Source organism: Vanacampus margaritifer, chromosome 12 (assembly GCF_051991255.1).
Source record: "Vanacampus margaritifer isolate UIUO_Vmar chromosome 12, RoL_Vmar_1.0, whole genome shotgun sequence".
Taxonomy (NCBI): domain Eukaryota; kingdom Metazoa; phylum Chordata; class Actinopteri; order Syngnathiformes; family Syngnathidae; genus Vanacampus; species Vanacampus margaritifer.
Window position 1 is genome coordinate 18,982,875 of NC_135443.1, and position 20,104 is coordinate 19,002,978.

At 38.4% G+C, this 20,104-nt stretch overlaps 1 protein-coding gene across 1 annotated transcript in view; it reads right to left on the reverse strand.

Moving 5' to 3' along the window:
- pcsk2 (proprotein convertase subtilisin/kexin type 2) overlaps positions 1-13,799 on the reverse strand; it is a 29,022-nt gene extending 15,223 nt beyond the window's left edge. The window contains exons 1-5 of the mRNA XM_077582685.1: positions 13,356-13,799; positions 11,449-11,553; positions 6,518-6,631; positions 6,066-6,174; positions 3,929-3,966 (exon numbers count right to left, since the gene is read on the reverse strand). Coding sequence (XP_077438811.1) covers positions 3,929-3,966; positions 6,066-6,174; positions 6,518-6,631; positions 11,449-11,553; positions 13,356-13,562 — 573 coding nt within the window. The 5' untranslated portion in view covers positions 13,563-13,799. The remainder of the gene's footprint in view (positions 1-3,928; positions 3,967-6,065; positions 6,175-6,517; positions 6,632-11,448; positions 11,554-13,355) is intronic.
- Positions 13,800-20,104: the final 6,305 nt, after the last annotated feature.

The following is a 20,104-nucleotide window of genomic DNA, read 5'->3' on the forward strand; positions in this document are numbered from 1 at the left end:
TGCCCATGCAACCTTTGTTTTCTCGGCATGAGTTAGAGTGTCTGTAACATTGGTGTCAGATCTGTTATAATCGAGAAACACATCCGATTAATGAAAAAAGTGTCAGTGAGAACATGGAGGTCCAAAACTGATTTTGTGCTTGTGTTGTCTGTTGTTGTCTTGTCGACTTAACTCAATGGGAAATTGCTGACTTGACTATTTCTTTCTATCCACATAAATCCTTAGAGGCACCACACAGATATAGAAACTAAATGTTATACAGTTGTTGCTAACCATTCTGTCCAGCCAGTCATTTAGCTTCAGCGGGGGCATTATCTGTTCCCAAATAGATGACAAATGAAGTAAAAATGTTTTCAATTTAGAGGGAAATGACAAGCAACAGGAGACGTATTGACTGTTGTATTACTCACATCCGTCTACTGCGCTAAAGCAAACTAAAATTGATTGAATGCTGGCGTGATTAGTCATAAATCAATGTCTAAAACGGGACAAACAGCGAGAACATACAAAAAGGTACATTTACCAGAACTGATAACAGATACGATTATCATTATTATTATTATCATTCCATATTAAGATAAATAAAAAAAACAGGAATGCTTATTAATTAAATTGGTTCACAAAATACTTGTAAATTCTGACTTATTGCTCGGTGCAGGAGAATTAGGGACATTGAAATTAAGTCACATTGAGAGCAAAAAACTAAGTTTGTGAGGAACAAAGTTGTAGCATAGTAAGAATAAAATCTTAATGCTACAAGAAAACAGTCATCTTGTTGGAATTGTCATACTGTGTCCAGAATAAAATTGTAACATTGTGAGAACAAAGTCAAAAGATTGCGAGAATAGTCTTAATAATTACGAAGAAACCATATTGTTATATAGATAAGGTCATATTACAAAAATAAAATTGTAATGATATAAAAACATTTAAGCCATAATGTTAAGAAAATAGTCATAATATTACAATCATTAACTTCTTAATATTTCAGTGGTAAAGTTATAGTTATATAAAACAAGAAAGTCATATTGTAATAAGAATAATGTTAAATTAAAAGAGGATTATATTATTATTATTATTATTATTATTATTATTATTTTATTATTATTATTTTTATTATTATTATTATTAAAATCATGACAAAGAGTGTTTTTGTAGCATTACACCTTTATTCTTGTAATATGTGAAAATTAATCCATAGATGTTTGCCTTTATTCTGCAAGTAGTACCTTCCTATTTCAGCATGCTTAAATTATTCTGTTAGCTCTACAGATCTAAAGCAGGTACAATAAGATATTGAGCTTTACTGTCCTTGGTGTTCAAGGCACTGTGAATGAAAGAGAAGTTGCTTCGTTTCCACTTCAATCTTTTCAACCAGCGCAACAATCAGGAACATCGCAGGAATGTGATAGCAAAACTTGTCGTCATGGCAACATCAGCATCACTGATAACAGTGTATCCATCCCTAATAAGAGATTTTGAATTTCAAATAATACTCCTCTGTGAAAACAAAGAGGAAGATCTATTTATCAGCACAAAGCTAATGGTGTATTACCCAATTGGTTAAAAGCGTTGAAATGCATCATAAATGATCGAAATGTCTCCATCTTTCCAAAAGACTCATTTACTCATCTAATATGAATGTGTTTACTGTTGTTTTTGGCCCAGTCAGTGAGGTGCCCTTTTTAAATAAATGTGCCATGAGATTGCACCGCCTTGTTGTGCACACACTCAACCCATTATAGTAATTCACCGTGATAATGTTGCTCTTTGAACTGATGCTAATATTTGTATTAATACGAACACAAACAGTAGCAAGATACACAAGGTAAGCAAATGATGACATTTTGGGCTTTTGAATCCATCTGATATCACATTACGTCTGAGGCAGCGTTGAAGAAACTAAAGCAGGATTACTTACAGAACACCGAGTCACTCTGTCTTAAACACACTGTAGTTCAAACAAACACGGCTGAAGGCGCAGTGTGCACCATCAAGGCAGCGGCGCATGCTCCTATATCATCCTCGCTAAGGCCCACTGTTATTTTTGGGTCAAGGCTGATCTCTGTTCAAAGGCAAGAAAAGAGGAGCGACGCTAAGGCAAACACTGGAGTAAGGCTCACGGGAGGATGTAATACGAGCTTGGATGAAGCGGCCTGACTTTTATGATCCAGTAGAGACTCATTGGTTGGCTTTTTATTACTGGGAGCAGGCTGGCATCCGTGCATTCGCAGGATTTCAGATCACAGATGGCACATTTGTGCTGATCTGCATTGCATTTGTCGATAAAAAATGGTGGGACACCAGCAATTAAGGTAGGAAAACAATATGCCTCCTATCCTCTGCTGTATTTTTTAATTCCAATTTCTCCTCTCACAGAAGGGATTATTGTCTGCCAGCTAGCAAGTAAAGCATTTTTGGAACTTTACATTCTTAAAATTATAGGCCTTATTTTTGTGCACAAAGCGCAGTCTAGCTGTGCGCATGGGTGGAGTTTTCTTTCTTTTGATATTTTGCTAGACTAGCACAAGATAGAAGAGGGTGTTCTGCGAGGGAACACAGCTGACTCCCGGCCAATCGAACCGGCTCCCCTCATTCTCTTTAACCCTACAAAGCCAAACGTATCATATTAAATACAGTACATTTTGAGCCCTCTATTTTATAAGTATAGGTTTTTTTCCCATTAAAACCCTGAGATATATGATCTGACACATGCATTGCACGGAGACTCCATAAGATAAGGCTTTTCCAGCGACCTTGCAAGATCGCCCCAATTGAGTGGGAAATGTTCATTCAGATTTTTGAAAATACTATGTTTGATATGTCTGTTTATTATTATATTTTTGACAGTATGAATTTAAAGCATTGTGACTGATGTATCAAATATAACACAAATCAAAAGTCATATGTGGAACTAAATTTTCAAAACAATTATTTTTATTTTGTTTTTTTGTTCAAAAGGACCATTAAATACTGTATTTACAAAGAATCCGAATTTTCTCTCGTATATTTCATGATTTAAGATTTATATCGTTAAAATCAGGGTGGTCTAAGCCAACGAAATCTTTGTAATTGCGGAAGTAGAAATTGATTCACTGGGGTCCAGTATGAGATTGGCACGCGCATGTGCATTTATGCAGGTAAACTGCGAGATCTCCTTTTGCGGATGATGTCGTCATGATGATGTTACACCATCTGCACCACCACTTAGAACTGCTTTTTGTGAGTCTAAAATCTATTCTATGTATTTGTCACCAACTTTTCAGAGCAGCAGCTCCGTCGGCCAGAACGCCCAGCAAGGCAATTTATGAATTTAGTCTGGAAACATCACAACTTTTCCTTAAATTTAGAAACTTAATTCTTTCTAACTGTATCGTTGTCACAGTTTTTTTTTTGTGTGTTTACTACTGTATTTATGGTATTTTCTTATTAGTGCAGCCCTAATGCGTGCACATATTTCAGAAATGTGTCCATCTTTATTCACCACGGCGCCATCTGCTGGATGGGTGGGCACTTGCCCCAAACACAAAACATACATTGGTGCAGTTTTAAGATGCAAACGTTATGGTAAAAAAAAAAAATCCCATTTCCTTGTTATGTCATCCTCCCGCTTGTCCTTTAAGATTTTATCAGTATGCTGGAGGTGGAACATCACATTATGCGGCTCCGACTACCCTGGCATAATCTGCGCTGGTGACAGAACGGCCTGCCATCGTGCCTGCCACAGCGCCGCGTGCATTAACATTAAACAGCTCGGCCGTCCTCCTGTCCCTGCTACCCACTCCCGTGTCCTCCGCCAAGCATGACAAGGAGACCCGGCAGCCATGACGGCGCCTCGGAAAGCACCTGCCATCGGCCAACTGAATCCCCCGCTTTGCTCATTAACAAGAGCGAGAGAACTTTTGCAATTCAATAATGAGATACTCACATAATTAGATGCCAGGTCTGGATGCAGATAGTCAATGCCTGAAATACAATTTTGACATGTATATTAGGGACAGCTAACCATGTGACACAGCTTTAAGAGAGTAATGTAATCTGCATTTTTCACCGCAATTTCTATTTGGAAAGCATCGAAAACGATCCCCATTTTCCCACACAGTGTAGTGAGATCCAATACAAGGGCAATAAAAAATCTGTATGACAAAGCTAATCATGCTCTGTTTTGATTGACATTGGCAATCACATACATATCAATATAACAAGGGTGCTCTCATTATTGCTTTATTACTTGTTTATACATTGGTTACTAATTAGTTAGTTTGAGAAGACTTAATAAACTGCTTAAAGTTATTCATTAAGGATAAGGTGAGGCAGGTAGAGTGACATTTAGCTTGAATGCATTGGTAGAATGTTGTGGTGAGCCAAATAGTGAACTCTGTTAAGTCATTCATAAACTATTTACCAAATATTTTCAAATTATAAACAATTTACAAGAGTAACCTTATTGATATATGGCATCAGTTTGCTCTGTTTATCAAATGGTTGTCAATGGTCTAAAACTACTTAACAAACTAATAGGTAATTATAATTATATTGGTACTTCCATTTGTTGTGTAAAAAGATGTTCATAGGAGCCGTACCTCATTAAGTGTCCAGTAAATCTCAGTCTTTAAAGCATAAGTCAACACATAATCAACTTTTTTTGCTGAAAAACTGCATAAACTGGTATCTACAAATGCTGTTAATATGTCCTGGTCATTATTTTTAAATTTAGTACATGTTTGTTTAAAGCTTGATTTTTGGGCAAAAACCGTGTGTTTGGTGCCATCTTAAAAAGAATCCCGACTGTCATGACAAGTTTGCTCTATATTATTCAATTGATTGTTACTAGCATAACCATTGCTACACCGTGGTGTGGTTTGTCTGTCTATGGGATTCATTTTTGAAAAATCATTTCCAGTTTAATAAATTTTGTAGAAATTGTATTTGGTTTATTTGTTATTTACGTGGCAACGCATTCAGTGCATAGTGACGTAGAATGGCGGCTCGCTCTCTGCCGAGCAATGTGAAACGCCTATCAAGAAAGCAAGGTAAGCCTCCAAAGAATTTCTAAAGGGACGATCAAAACTCTTGAATGCGTCTGGTGAATGACGAGAGCACAGCGTGGGGGTGTGTGGCTCTCCCGATCGTGTGTTGTTTCTTTAGGAACGCTACGAGGCTTACCTTGCGGGCTTTATAGGCGTTTGACATTGGAGAGCGGCCGTCATTCTACGTCACTACGCAAGGAATGCGTACGTCCAAATAAAGTTTCTACAAAATTTATCGAACTGGAAATGATTTTTTAAAAATGAATCTCAAAGTTATGTCAGTAACAACCAAATAAATAATAGAGCAAAATTGTCTTGACAGTCGGGGTTCCTTTTAAGGTTAAACACTGAGATAAACACAATTTGGCTGTTTGTCCTCTCATTAGACAATACATACTATGTCACTTGTTCCGCATGACGTAGTCGCCCCCGCCACCCACCGGCTCATTCTCGTACACGCCTCCTTAAACGGCTTCTTAGTAAGTTGCTGCTGTCAATCACAGCCAAACCACGCCCAACCCTCTCTCCATTCGCAACCCAACTGTCCTCCAGGCAACACCCCTTTTGAGCGCTGATTTCAAATCTTAGTGAGGGGTGGAGCAAGAGTCTGACTTCCTGTTGAGTAATCCTTTAAATAATAATGAATTCCACCCATACAGAATGCTCAACAGTAAATTTATATTTAAATGCCTTTTGAAATTGTTTATGTGGTTTTGTGAGGCAGACATGACGAGCACTACTCCACCGTGCTGTCTAGTTGCCATTCTATTCATTTAAAAATTTTAAATATTTATATTTTAGCTTTACATTTATAAATGTTTTTGGGGATGCATCACAGCTGAGTCTTAATACGTGTTAATGAAAATGATGTGCAAAGTAACACAATATTGTGAAATAAAATGTTTTTTTTTCTGTTGATAATATATTTTTATTATTTTATATTGAATCTATTAAGCTTTGACATTTTTGTTGATTTGAATGTGAAGGAAAGTGGCATAGGAAGTAACACAGGTAGGCGAGGTTGTTAATACTTGCCGTCATCCATGATTGCGATGGTGACTCCTTGGCCTGTGTAGCCCAGTCGCCAGGCCTCAGCCACATTAAGATCCAGCCCAGGGGTCCCGTCTGCTTGGCCTGTGTTGATCTAATCACGCAAAATATAAATCAATGACTCACAGCATCCAAGTGAGGAAAAAAACAATATCAAGGAGGATGAATGCGTGTGTGGGTGCGCTGCTTTGGTGAAGGTAACGTAAGAGATAACGGTGCATCTCGCTAAAGACGACTTGGGCTGTTTCCCTCTGATGAAGAGCGGCAGGCTTGCAGTAGCCGTAAATGTCACACTTGCCACTCAGGCTTAAATGAGAGGGGCGCTGCGCATGTGGCGGTGTATTGGCATGGCTAATTAAAGTGTGACTAACTGTACTGATTGTGGATGTCGTGGGGAATATGTATGTTTATGAAGGTTGGGTTAGATGGTGACTCACCAGGTACCACTGTTTGGTGAACAGCGGGTCGCTTATGTTCACTTCCATGTCGTCTAAACTTCGGTAGCCGCGCTTCTGACGGTTAAACCCATCTTGGTCCAGAATGTTCTTCACCTGAGAAAGATTGACGCATTGCTATCTTAAAAACATTGTAAAGTACAGTAAATGCAGAGTTTGTTTCCCATTGGCCAGGAAGCTAGTATAAATCATTAAAGATGTCGATATTTCACAATAGGAAAATAATATATTTTATTATGTCAACTTCTTTTTACACTTATATGATCGTTAAGAGTTCAAATGTAGAGGTAAACATTATACAATGACCACAGTTTGGCACTGAAACCGATCATTTATGTTTGGAAAAGACAAAAGATGCTGTTTTTGTCGCCATCTGTTCCTCAAGTCCACAAAACACAAACATGTATATTTCTTCAAAATGTCCTCCAGCACATACATTCGGGTGACTAAGTCCCCTCCGGTGTGACCGAGGTACAAAAACAGGCATTGTGGTTGATTTTTTACTGCCGCTGATAGATAAGGCAGTATAGAGCAGCACTCAAGATAGCCTTTTAAAACCTATTCATCTTTTTACAGCGTACTCTGAGCAATCGGGAACCGCACAGCACATGCCGTCAATCAGCACAATCAAACGATCCTTCAAATGACAGCGCCAAATACCACATGCGTATTTGGAAGTAGGCCTATATACCGTGGATTCATTTTTTTTTTCAAATTGTTATTTATTTGATAATGTCCTTTCCCAGCTATTTCACATGTTGTTTAAACACAAAGTGAACAAGAAAAATGAGAATCTAAGTCTTTAAAAAATAAAATACTGCATTTCATACTAATATTATGAAATGCTAACAGTTGGTGTGCTAATCTATAGTGAGTTAGCAACACGAGTACAAAAGGTGCAGGGTGAATTGAGAAGGGTTCCACATCTTGCTCTGTATTGGTATTGCTGTATTTCCTATGAGAATTGATATGTGGAATATGAATTAAGCAGTAAGATCCACCTGTTTTTATCCATCTCAGGGGGCTGCCATTTTGTGCTGTTCTGCCATTTGCTGTCAAGTCCTCCAACAATAACGACCATATTGACCGTTTTACAATGAACCAAAATACGACCAAGTGTTACATATAGTAGTTTAGCAACCTCTATCGGCCATGCTAAATAGCGAAGAAATACAAAACTGAGACTTGAACCCAAATCGTCTGGTCAAGAGACTAATGTCTATCTTAATGAACTAACAATCCAGTAATGATCCTGATTTATTTTTAGTGTTGACATGTATGTCAATTCGCCGTCACGGACTAATGGGGTTAGGTTGAGGCTCATAGTGAGGTTGTACAGTACACGTTACGTCTTTAAATGGGACACTAATGGTTGGGATTAGGAAAAGGCACAGTCAGATTGTAAACCGTTCCAAAACTTGTAGTCAACACTAAGAAAACATCTATACACTAAAACAATCACTGGACGTCTTTACATGGGACACTAATGGTTGAGATTAGGAAAAGGCACAGTCAGATTGTCTTCTGGCCAAACGGACTGTGTTCAGGACTCACTTTTGGATTTTTGCACTATTTAACATGCCCGATAGAGGTCGCTAAAATAAAATATGTAACATTTGGTTATAATATGGCACCTTTTCAAAACGACCTATGTGGTCCTATTTATTGGAGGACTGTCTCTGAAAATGCCATCACAGTGCAGATTTGCTTAGGTAACGACCGTCACAGCTCAACTGCTTTCTTCGTTTGGTCACATTCGTACCCTACTGGTACTGTGATGTCATTTTCAGTCGCCATCAAGTGGCAGTACAATGCAAAATGGCCGCCCCCCTGAGATGGATAAAAACGGTGGATTTTGCTCAAATGCAATAATAATCCAACCACTGTGTTTTGACGAGTACGGGCGCATAGAACATATTATTGTCAATATTTTTTCTACTTACCGGTTCTTACTTCTTCTTTTCTTTTCTTACTTACTTTTTTTGTTTAGGCCTACTTACTTACTGAGTTGAGATACATACATCTATAAAACGTCTCCATTCATTAAAATGGAGATTTTTCTGTGGGAACTTTCTGTGGAAAAATAGTCCCCAATCTATCCTAAATAAACTCGACATTTAGAGGCAAATTGAATTGTTGAGAAATTTGGACAATAAATTAGGAGAATACTAATAAATCTAGAGAATATTGCTCTTTAACATTTACACAATAACTAAATAAAATAGCCTGCTGACTGCTTGTGCAATTTTTCCAAGAGGGCAAGCATTGGACATTTTAAGAATCATAAAGACTGGAAAGGAAAAGGATTCATGAAAGAAGTGGGTCACTGTGTTCCACTAATAGATTCCTACCAAGACTCCTGGGAAAATAGGAAAATCAATGTAACTCTCTCTCCCCTCGAGTACATTTAGTGCTTCCAGCAACGCACACAAAACAGATGCATAAGCCGTTGTGGTATTTTAAAGATAACTAAACTAAGCTAATGATTTGGTTACTGGTTTATTTGTGCATCTGTTGCCAAAAAAACAAGCCTTGATTGTACTTTGACAGCTGTTTAACATTGGCATTGAGCTACAGACCTTGAGTTTACTAGTTCTTGCAGCAATCTTATTTTATTTGGTCGAGGAAGATGGCCGAAAGACACTTGACACAGTGATATATGGGCGACATTAAATCAGTCATGCATAGGAGCCAATACCTGAGGCGGTGCACACGATTGGTATCACAACCCTGTTAAAACAGCAGGTTTGTCCCATGCATAAAAATGAGAACACGGTAAATGTTTATATTTTGCAAAATCTTGCCAAAATATTGTAGATTAGGGCTGAAGCGATTACTCTAATCAAATAACTTTTTAAATGATTTTTTTTCTCTTGTATGGGGCTCGGCACATGAAGCGCAGACTTTGAAGAGAAAAGAAAAATGGTTCTAAGATAGTTTCAGACCAGCAGAAATAAAGCAAATGCAAAAGATAAACAAAAGGTATAACTTATTTTGATCAATTTCCTTTGCTTCTTCAATAAGCAAAGCAGGGTTAGAAGAATTGAAATAGATACTTTATTTGCTTTATATGGTGCATACATAAGCTACTGCGATTTGTTTTTTCTACAACAGCAATTCGACAACTGTCATTTACTCCGCATACACAGCGTCACCGCTGCACCCACAGTTAACTAAGTACCACTTATCTTATAAAGCTCCACAGGAAGACGTTTGAAAGCAATAATTTAAAAGGGAGCAAATCACCTAAACACAACCTTTGTAGAAAATCTCTTCTTAAAAGGTACCTCATAAAAAGATAGTGGATGATTCAGAGTTTTTGAGTGACTAAGAGGCGTTCAACAGCGGGAAAAACTGTTTGTATGAGTCACACAGCGGCTCAGAGGTTTTGACGCGAAAATGATCATAACATCAATAAATCTATTTCATGGACAACAAGCGACAAATACAAATTTCCTCCGATGCATTGTAAACAAAAAAGTGTTTTTTAGTGTTTTGACATCGTTGCTGCGCACTAGAAAATGCTCACATAATGATTACACACAAAAACTGAAATGTTTTCCTAACCCACTCGCTGGCTAGCTGTAGATTTTGAGTAGATTGTAGTATTTCTACCCAAGGTTGGGTTCATTATTTTGACCCAGCAGATTGGGTTGAAGACTGGATTTGGGTGGTCTGAGGAGCTGAAGCCTATTGCGTACTCTAAATTTAATGTAACATTCTTGCAAAATTGGTGGCAGTATATGCCCCATTCACTTTCATTGGTTGTTAATGTGACTCATTCCGACTGATGTGTTCGCTGTGGCGTGGTTTTTGCTGTTTCGCGTTCTTGAATTTCTTATTGGTGGTTTTCCATTGGCAAAACCAGGTAGTGTTAGCTACTATCTGATCAGCAAAGTGTTTCAAGTGTGCCGTGTTGAGACAAGATTACTAGAAATTACAAAAAATAGTCATAGACTGAATAATTGCTGGATACAATGTGGCATGGTTTTTGTTGTTTATCACCGAAATAAGCAGTGGAATAGGCAGTGGAAAGTGACTTGTATTTCACTCATCAGCAGTTCCATTTAGTTGTTTCCATTATAACACTTTCATCCATTATTGAATGAGAAATGAAGTAAAAAATGTTTACAATAATATTTTCTGTGAACCCCCACTAATGTAAACATGGTATTCTGATTATTATTGCTTTTGTGGAATATGAAGTAGGCCTATAGGCTACAGGGCGTCCTTGAGTTACGGACGAGTTCCATTCCCACGCTGGCGATGTAAATTTCGACTCAAGTCGGATTTTACCGTTAAAGTTGAGATTTACATCAAAATACTTTATACAGTAATTTAAAAAAAAAACATATTTGCGCAACCCGGAAGATGCCGGAACCATTATTTTGTGTTTCCGCATGGACATTCATTGCTGACGGACGGCAAAGGGGAGCTAATAGAAACTAACACAGAAATGTGATGCGCCTGATGGCGAGCTAACCTGCTAAATGGACGTCCATTGCTGTAGGTAACAACAACACAATTTTATATTTTATATATAAATAACTTTAAAATGGCGTGATTACTGAGGGAAATTAGCAAAAAAAGAAGGTGCTACGGACGAGGCACGGGCGCTGTAAAGTCGAAACGACGTAGGTCGCGTATAACTCGAGGACTCCCTGTATAGCAAAATCTACCCATTTTTATCCATATCAGCGGGCGGCCATTTTGCAATTTCCTTTCGACTAAAAATGGCATCACAGTGTTTAAGGGCTCAGCTTGCCAATCACTCAACATCTCATGTCCAAACCCAAACAACAGGCGAGCCGTGACATTCGTTACCCTACCAGAATGTCATCTTTAGACTAGTGAGGGCACATACAGAAGAACATATTGTAGGGAAAATTTGACTTGACATGTCAAATAGTTACCCTGCTGTCTTCCAGGAGCCCCTGTCTGCCTCGAATGCTGCGTTTGCTCCGCCTTTTGGAAGAATCCTGAGGATAGAAGTGGTAGAGCCCCTTTCCAAAGGCCACCTGAGTAAAAACAAAATGGTGCGCAAAGGAGATGAATAACAATGTGTTGAAATCATGCCCCGATCGGCATACAATTGCAACACTACAATGGGCGAGAATGGAGAAAGGTTGGAGAAAAGGGAACTGATTTCCAGGCTTTCATGAAAGGGGACCGGGGTTCTATTTTAAGGCACGGGTGTTAGAATCAAGCCCAATGATGAGAGCAGTGAAATGGGACGCATTGCTTTTTTCCTCAGGCGCCGTGCCCAGATTAAAGACTCCCTTATGCTTGAAAACCGCCTGAGATGGGGAAGGTCAATCCTCGGTATAAACGCTCTCGGATGAGCCTGCTAGATTGCATGTAGATATGACATTGATGACTATTGTTATTTTGCTCTTAAAAAAATAAAGATGGGGATTCAATTGAACCTCCACACAATTCCATTTCCGGTGCCCTCATCTTGTTAATTAATCAACATTAAAGATAGTGCAAACAAAACAGGCCTTGTTTAATGGTGCATATCCCATCAAGACAAATATAGCTTCCGATTACATAACCTGTGAGGGGAGAAGGGAGGTATGATGGGAAAGGGGGGACGTTGCTCTACTGTACAAGAAAATGAACCAGCAATCACACAAATACCGCACAGCAAATATTACAATGATGAAGTACAGATTGACACATTTATTAACAAACGGAAGACCGTGATTCAGAGTCAGAGCAGGCAGTTCCGTGCGATACGCCTCGCTGCCTGCAACACCCCCCCCCCCCCCCCACAATGAGCAATTTCACACACGTCCATTTTGACAGGCCCTTACAGTCAAAGGCAGAGGTGTAGGGGGGGTCATTTCTACTTCTTCATCATGGAGGCCTTGTTAGTACTTTGTTCATGTATAGTACATGTTATCCAGACATTTCATGTCATGTCTTTTGGGTCAGTAAAATGTCACACAGAGGGATGGACATCTGTGTGTGTGTGTGTGTGTGTGTGTGTGTGTGTGTGTGTGTGTCACGACTCTCAAAATGTGTGTAGGGGGAGGTGGGAAAATAATTGTAAGGCTGTGCCTGTGTTGGTAAAATACAGAAAATAGTGTTATTTTCTTGTTTTTGTACACATATAATTGCATGTCTTTATGCAATGTTTCAAACATATACAGAGATACATAAAAAGCTATTTTTTGGCAATTTATCAAGAAAAGAAAATGAATTCTTCCTTTTGGTTCTTTATTATTATTATTATTATTATTGTTCAGATTAGACATGTACAAAATATAAGTTTGACTATATTGGATTATTTTACATATACTGTCACTATCGTGAAATCACATGACTTTTTCCATTAAAATATTAAAATATTTCGTTTTTTATTTGATCTTTTTTCTATTTATATTTATTTTGATGTATTACTACATCTATGATTTTATATAAGAGTTGTTTTCATTATATATAGATTTATTTTCACATAATTTTCATCAATTTCTACGTATTTTGTATTACTATATTTAATATCACTTTTTTTCTTTGTGTTAGCATTTTGTTTAGATTTATTTTCAAATATATTGGTCTATTGTTTTATTTCATATCCATTTTTAGCTATTCATTATCTATTTGCTTGTGTGACTTTTTTCATATAGAAAAACAAAGTCACATCTATGTCTGCAAGGCATGTTGCCTAATAACCCAATCTGGCTTGTAGTGAGATGTGACGTCACCACATTTCACAGAAGTGCATTGAAAACAAAACAAACGCTTGTAAAGGCTCAGAAGAAGAAAATTCTGTTTTGAAAAATCTACTGATGTTTTGTTTGTCCGAGCATCCTACCTTGCGAGCACTATGGTACCCATGTTGTGCTGCAAGTTGGTGCGCCTCCTCCTCCGGCGCCTCCTCGCGCAACTGGACCACAACATGCTCCGTGGAGTGTCTCACCGCAGCCTGCGTCGCGGTCGCTCGCAGCAGGAGCAGCAGCAACGCGTTGAGCAGCACCATAAATCCCACGCGTGTCCTTGCACGGCGGGGAGATCCGCGCATCGTGACCGGCTTGTGTCAATACCGTCCGTGCGTGTGTGTGCACGCGCCTTCTTGCCTGAGCTGCCCGTCGGCTTGTGTTTGGATGTTTGGAGGGAGGGATGCTCCTGGTGAGAGATTAGAGGAGGAGGGAGGGAGGAAGGGGGGGTGTGGAATCAGAGGTTTTGCGCGCGCATCTCCTCCAAGTTGGTGTTTCCTCGCCTGCTGCGGGTCGAGTGGGGCGCTCTTGTGTGCTGCGTGGGGCAAACGTGCATCCTCAGCTTTGTTCTACCTCCAACTCCTCCCAATCGGTCACATGGGGCTCAGCCTTGTGCGTCCTGTTGGTGCTTCACTTTCAGCACCCTGGAGAGATCCTGCTACGCTCTCATTAAAAACCAAGGGGATTTTGAGCCTTAATAAATAAGATTCTGGGCTATCCATTCTTTCATTATCCACACCTTGAGCCCAGATGAGCCACGCTGCAGTATTATGTACACGTGCACAATGTAATGTAGTGGTTCTCAAAGTGCGCGGGTCTTGTAATGAATTAATTACAGGCAAAAGCAGCTTAATTTATATAGTGCATTTCATACAAAAGGTAACGCAATGTTTTTCACATAATTAAAAGTACATTTCAAAGCATTTACTAACAAAGGTGTTAACACATTTAAAACCAAAGCAAATAAATAAAAACTAGTTTTCTAAAATTACACATGAATTTTGAGTAATGCTTTGAAAGACCTTATGGGAAAAACAAAACCTGCAACCCTAAAGTGGCAAATTATTTTGGCTGTCAGAATGAAACCTAATATTTATTTTTATTATTTATTTAAATTAAATTTTTTCAAAGGAAAGTCTATAATGGCTTTTGGGACACCCTAAATTGTGAATAGCCTTGTGAGGTTAAGCAGTTTAGAAAATGGATGGATGGGACGAATGCTATGTGTGTTTATGTATATGAAAGTACAGTGTGCTGTGCCTCACACCTCAGCTTCACAGTTCTCAGGTTCAGGGTTTGATTCGCGACTCTAGTCTTCCTGTGTATAAGCTTGCAAGGTTTTCGCAAGGTATTCCGACTTCCTCTAACATTCCAACATGTATGTGAGGTTAATTGACGATACAAAAATGTCTACAAATTCTTAGTCAGCTTGATGAGGACAAACACGATAGAAAATGAATCAATGGACATGCGTAGCCGAGCTCCTTGCTTTGTCCTCATACTTAATTTCTCCAAACTGCACTCTCCACTAGGTCCACGTCTCCTTTTTTCAGGTTTCACAGATTGTAAACATCCATACTAAGCAGTCTGACCTTCTAGGTTGGAACGGAGGAACAGTTCGAATGCGGTATAATTGGATGTGAGCAGCAGGTTGTAAAAAAAAAAAAAAGAGAGAGAAAAGAAAGCAGCCTTCTCATTAAAATGCTCCTCCTTCTGATACTTGACACACTATGGTGGACATAAGGGCCTGACACAGGAGTACATTCTTTGCAAATGGAGGAATACCACAATTCTGTAAGCCGCTTATATGCACCTGCAGTGAACATAACACTAATCAATCACTCTAATGACTGCTGTCAGGTTACATAACATGGCAAAAGTGTATGAAACAGCTCAGGGAAAAACGAGGTGTTTTCTCTAAGTGTAGGCTGTTTACTAATCACCGTTTGCAGCCGCCCCGGAGGTTTTCTCCCACACGACAGCCACTCTGCAGCGGAGAGATTATTTGTTTAGCTCAGACAAACGAGCTAAGGTCTCCATTATCTTTCACTTCTCACCAGAGGTGGTTTAAAAAAGCCTCCACATCATGCATTCTAAAAAGGACCGCTGCAGAGGTTCCTAGTGGACGGATGGATCACAAATAATTTATGTTACCAGAGTAGTGTGTCTGCAATTGCAGCTTCATCTCATCGTCTCTTCATCTCTAAATCAATCTAAAAAATGATGATGGGCCTGCTCCATGCAATGGAAGATATGGGGTCAGGATGACACGGTGGGAAGGAATAATGATTGTCACAAATGAAAAAGTGATTTCACAAGAAAGGTGCGGTGTAACAACACCATCGCATTTATATAAAAATCAGAACATCTCAAGGATTTTTCTCGCCCTGTATCTATTCATATTTAGAAATTAGTTCCAAATGATTTTTTAGAGCCAAGCTGAATTATCATGTCATGATTTTAAGTCATTTAAAAATATATACTTGACTTGTTTAGTGTTATGTGTTTTTTATGTTTGCCATTGACTGGCAAACTCGTTCAAACGTTTTTGGAAATACGTCTGAAATAATAAATAACGTTTGAACGTATTTTCAAGTACGTTGGAAGATATTTGCAAATACACCAGTCAAAACTGTTTATTCCACATTTTCAGCTCCACACTTCTGGACAGTATATACTCGAAAACCAATAAAAATATTGTGTGGAAAAACATTCTACTGAAACTATTGATACTAAAGATGCCGTCAAAAACAATAAAACAGATCAAAACTAATTATTGTCTTACAGTGTTTTATTGTGCTTATAATGTAAGTGTAGCTATAATGTATAAATACTGCAGTGTTGTAAAAAGAAATACAAATAATAAACTGTATATTTCATTTTTCAAAGTATTTATAGCCATGCTCAACTGCTATCATAATTCTGATATTTTGTTTTGAGTGTATTAATTTTGAATTTTTGGATGGCCACACAGTATCACTATTTTAAATGATGTGTATTTGCCATACTGAATAGAATAATAATTTTTTATTTTCATTATAGCTACACAACATTTCATTGTATTTTATTATAGCTACACTTAATCATGGTAATCATTGTTTTTTTTTTGTATTAAGTCCTTTCTCAACATACTGTACAGTGTCCATGAGTGCCAAGAAAGGTGCCTCTAAATCTAATGCATTATTATTGTTGTTATTAATTTAGAACTGTTATGTTAGTTTACTTTAAATATTGTCATTAACAACAGTAATAATAATAATAATTAATTAATTAGTTAATTACATGGGAGTTAAAAAGATGCCCAGCAATAACACAAAACAAAATGGACAGTAAAAATATATGATGCAAACAGCAGTCAGGATATACAGAACAGTACTATTGGCTAATGGAAAGAAAGGTTCTTTAATTTGTCATCCATGCCTAAGGCTCCATGTAGCACTTATTGCTGCCTTTTACTGCATTGGCTATCAGTTTCAATGAGAACAAAGAAAAAGATGACACAGCAGCCACATGCAAACTGACATTCGTCTAAAAATCAATCCTGAACGTAGCAGAAAACGTGGATTTCACAATGACAGCTCCTCATATCTTGCCTTCCACGGCTCAAAATCCATTTGTGTCATCAATTAACATTTTAGTAGGTAGTCATGCAAAGGTTCATGTGCTATTTCACGGTGGAACTGAACTATTAATATCTCTGTCACTGTGTCGGTGCAGGCTCTGAACTCCAGAGATCTGCTGCCAAAAATATAGTGGAGACGCAGCATGTTGGAAACACCGTATGTTGTTTGACTCAAACCAGCAGGGTTGTAGTAAAGATTATTACTGACTACCACATTTAAAAGAAAATTTGAGTGCTCTCTCTTCATTGGGAAATAAGGTCTGTTTAAGTACGTAAACAGTATTATTAAAATGTTACCTATTAATTTTACTCTGCTGGCTGCTGATCAATTTTAGGTAGTGGGGGAAAATTGCATAATACTGTATGACCATTTTGAGGAAGCTCAGCTACAGTTCCATTAAGTGACAACTTACTTGTTGCAGTGAGATCGACATTATTGGTAGTTTACACACTGACGTGACCAGATGGACCAGGAAGGTTGATGCATTCTCTATCTATGTGCTGAGGTTCTTCAGGTGTCTGCTTCTGTAAGATAAGATGACAGATATTAAAAAATAAATAAATAGCTAAGCACGGAGCCGGTTTCATCTTGAGACTGGTGTCATTTACCTGTCACCATATCTCTCCTTGAATCTTTCAAATTAGGGAGTGTGACTGGTTAAAATGGTTGTGAGGCTCATGATTGATTGACTTCAGTATTGAATGAAAATGTGTTCCTTTAGATTTGATCTGCTACTTTCACATTCAGCTCTAAAATAGTGTTGAACATGAATAAGCCCATTCTGTTGGAGTAAATTGCTTATGTATGCCCATGTAGGTGCTGTTTGCATAACCCACAAAAACTGTGTTCTCTCCTGTGGTCAACAATCAGGTAATTCAGGTTAGCACAAGCCACGGCTTTTATTTCTCACAACTACACTGCTGTGACATAGTGATTTTCCCCTCAGTGGGGTGCCAGCTAATCTACAAACCACCGTTTTTTATGAAGTCTGCTCACAATGTGACAAGGCAAGCGTGGTGAGAGTGTGACCTCCTAGTTTATTTTCGTTGATTGTAAGGTTCTAGTTTTTGGTCCTCACAAGCGTCAAGTGTGGATATTTGGCTGTTTACATCACATGCAGCAATCCCACATGTATTTGTGGCTCATTATTCACTAGTTCACCTATTCTTGTCTTTAAAAAATAAAAAATCTGTTACAATCCAGAATTGGCCGTAGTTCGCCACAGTGGCATTAAATGGTGCTTTGGTTACGCTCTTGTCACAGATAAACAGACTTACAGTAAACTAGAGCAGGCTAAAATACACATTAATAGGGCGGCCATGTTGGTAGTGACAATGTCCCCATCAAAGGCCATGAGCATAACATTGCCGTGAGCATGCATCTTATATCTGTATCTAAGGTCGCATCTCGACGGCACGGTGCATTATGGGTAGCGGTGTGGTGCATTGTGGGTAGGCTAAGCTAAGGCTAGTACGGTCATTGAAAATGAATTGGATCCAATGGAATGAGCTCTGATTTGTAATATTTCAACTGCTGGAAAGTTGCTGTTTTTTATTTAATGTATTTTAAACATGCATAGCATGTGGTTTATTGACTTGGGAGTTGACTTGCAAGCTTTGAGGTGTACAGTTACGCAAAGACTGTCACCACTCTAATCTCCGCCATTCAAATGATGGCTAGTTTGGTAGCAAGCATGCACAAACGTGAAACAAAAACACAATTTATTTTAGGCATCTGGGTCAGAGCAAGCCTGCAATAAGAGCCGCAGAAGTGTGACTGGCTGCTGCCACCTGCTTTGTTATTCAAAACCTACTCCACAAGCAAATCCACTTTAATTGGAAGAGAAAAACAAGTGTGCACGACTCCGATTATGTATAATCAGGATGATTAATTCCGTCTGTGCGTTGCTTATTTTCAAGGTGAGCATTCTGTGAGGCTTAATTGATGCGTCGCATAGGGGGCGAATAAAAGACATGCAAATTTGACAGAGCTGAATCACACTCAATGCAAAGTACTGTTGGGTACATGTGAAATAATGTACATAAAAGCACCACACTGTCTCTCGGCGTATTACCTGCCTATTTCTAGTTTTCTAAATACGTTATGACCTTGATTGTAAGGTGTTAACAAATCACAGCAAGTGGCGGCTGTTTGAGTCACGTAATAATGGCGCTAGGTTTGTCAGAATGGTAATCAGTACCATCAGCATGAGGCAATTGCAAAAAGTTAGTCAGTCGCAGCGGTCGCTGTGTTTGATGTGATGACTACGGTGGTCTAATTGTCGTAGGCCACAATCACACACCTCCAAAACACACTTGAAAATCCTTTTGATTGGAAAATTACCTTATTAAAAGTGGACCAGCAGAGCTAATCCACCCCACTTTGTGTTCAAGAATCCATGAAATTGTACTCAATGTTACACACCTTGTATGAATATGACCTGATTCTCACAAAACAAATTCATTCTGTTCTGGTAATATTTTAGGTATTATTTCTCATAAAAATGTGATATAATAATAATTTTCGCAAATTTAGATTTTTAGCATAGTAATGTCTCCAGTGATTTTTCTCATGAAAATATAATTTTAGCTTTTTGTAAACTTAATTGGGTTTTATTCTCATGAATACAAGTTAATTCACCCAATGAAGCTTTTTAACCTAATACATTGACAAGACTTTATGCTTATGTTTGTAATTTCAACATCATGTTTTTTCCCTCACAAAAATCGGAACTTTATTCAAGTTTAATTACTAAAAATAGGACTCCATTCACATTATATAAAGATTTTTATTTTTATTCACATATTTACTCATATTACCTTTGTATATTTATAATTCATAAAACTCCAACTTTATTTACATAAACTTTATTTGAAAAAAAATCTCATAAAAATCTGACTTTATTTTTAGAGCAGGCCAGATACAAACAACTGCAAAACACACTAATCATTTGTGTTAGTTATGGTTAGTGTCAGGAGTGTGTTAATTTTGCAAATCAAGCCTCCTAAGAGCCAAACTCGTCCCCCACCGGTCAATTATCTGGCTGCAGGTTTGACGTCGCCTTCGTGAATGCCTTCCTGCGAGGAGTCTGACAACAACGTGACCTTTGACGCACGATGGGCAGTAATCAGCATGAAAATGGGCTCTTTGCTCCGCTCTGCGTCTGCGGTCAGGACAGAAGACCTTGACTAGATGGGATGACGGTCGGTCCGTTGAGGACGGAA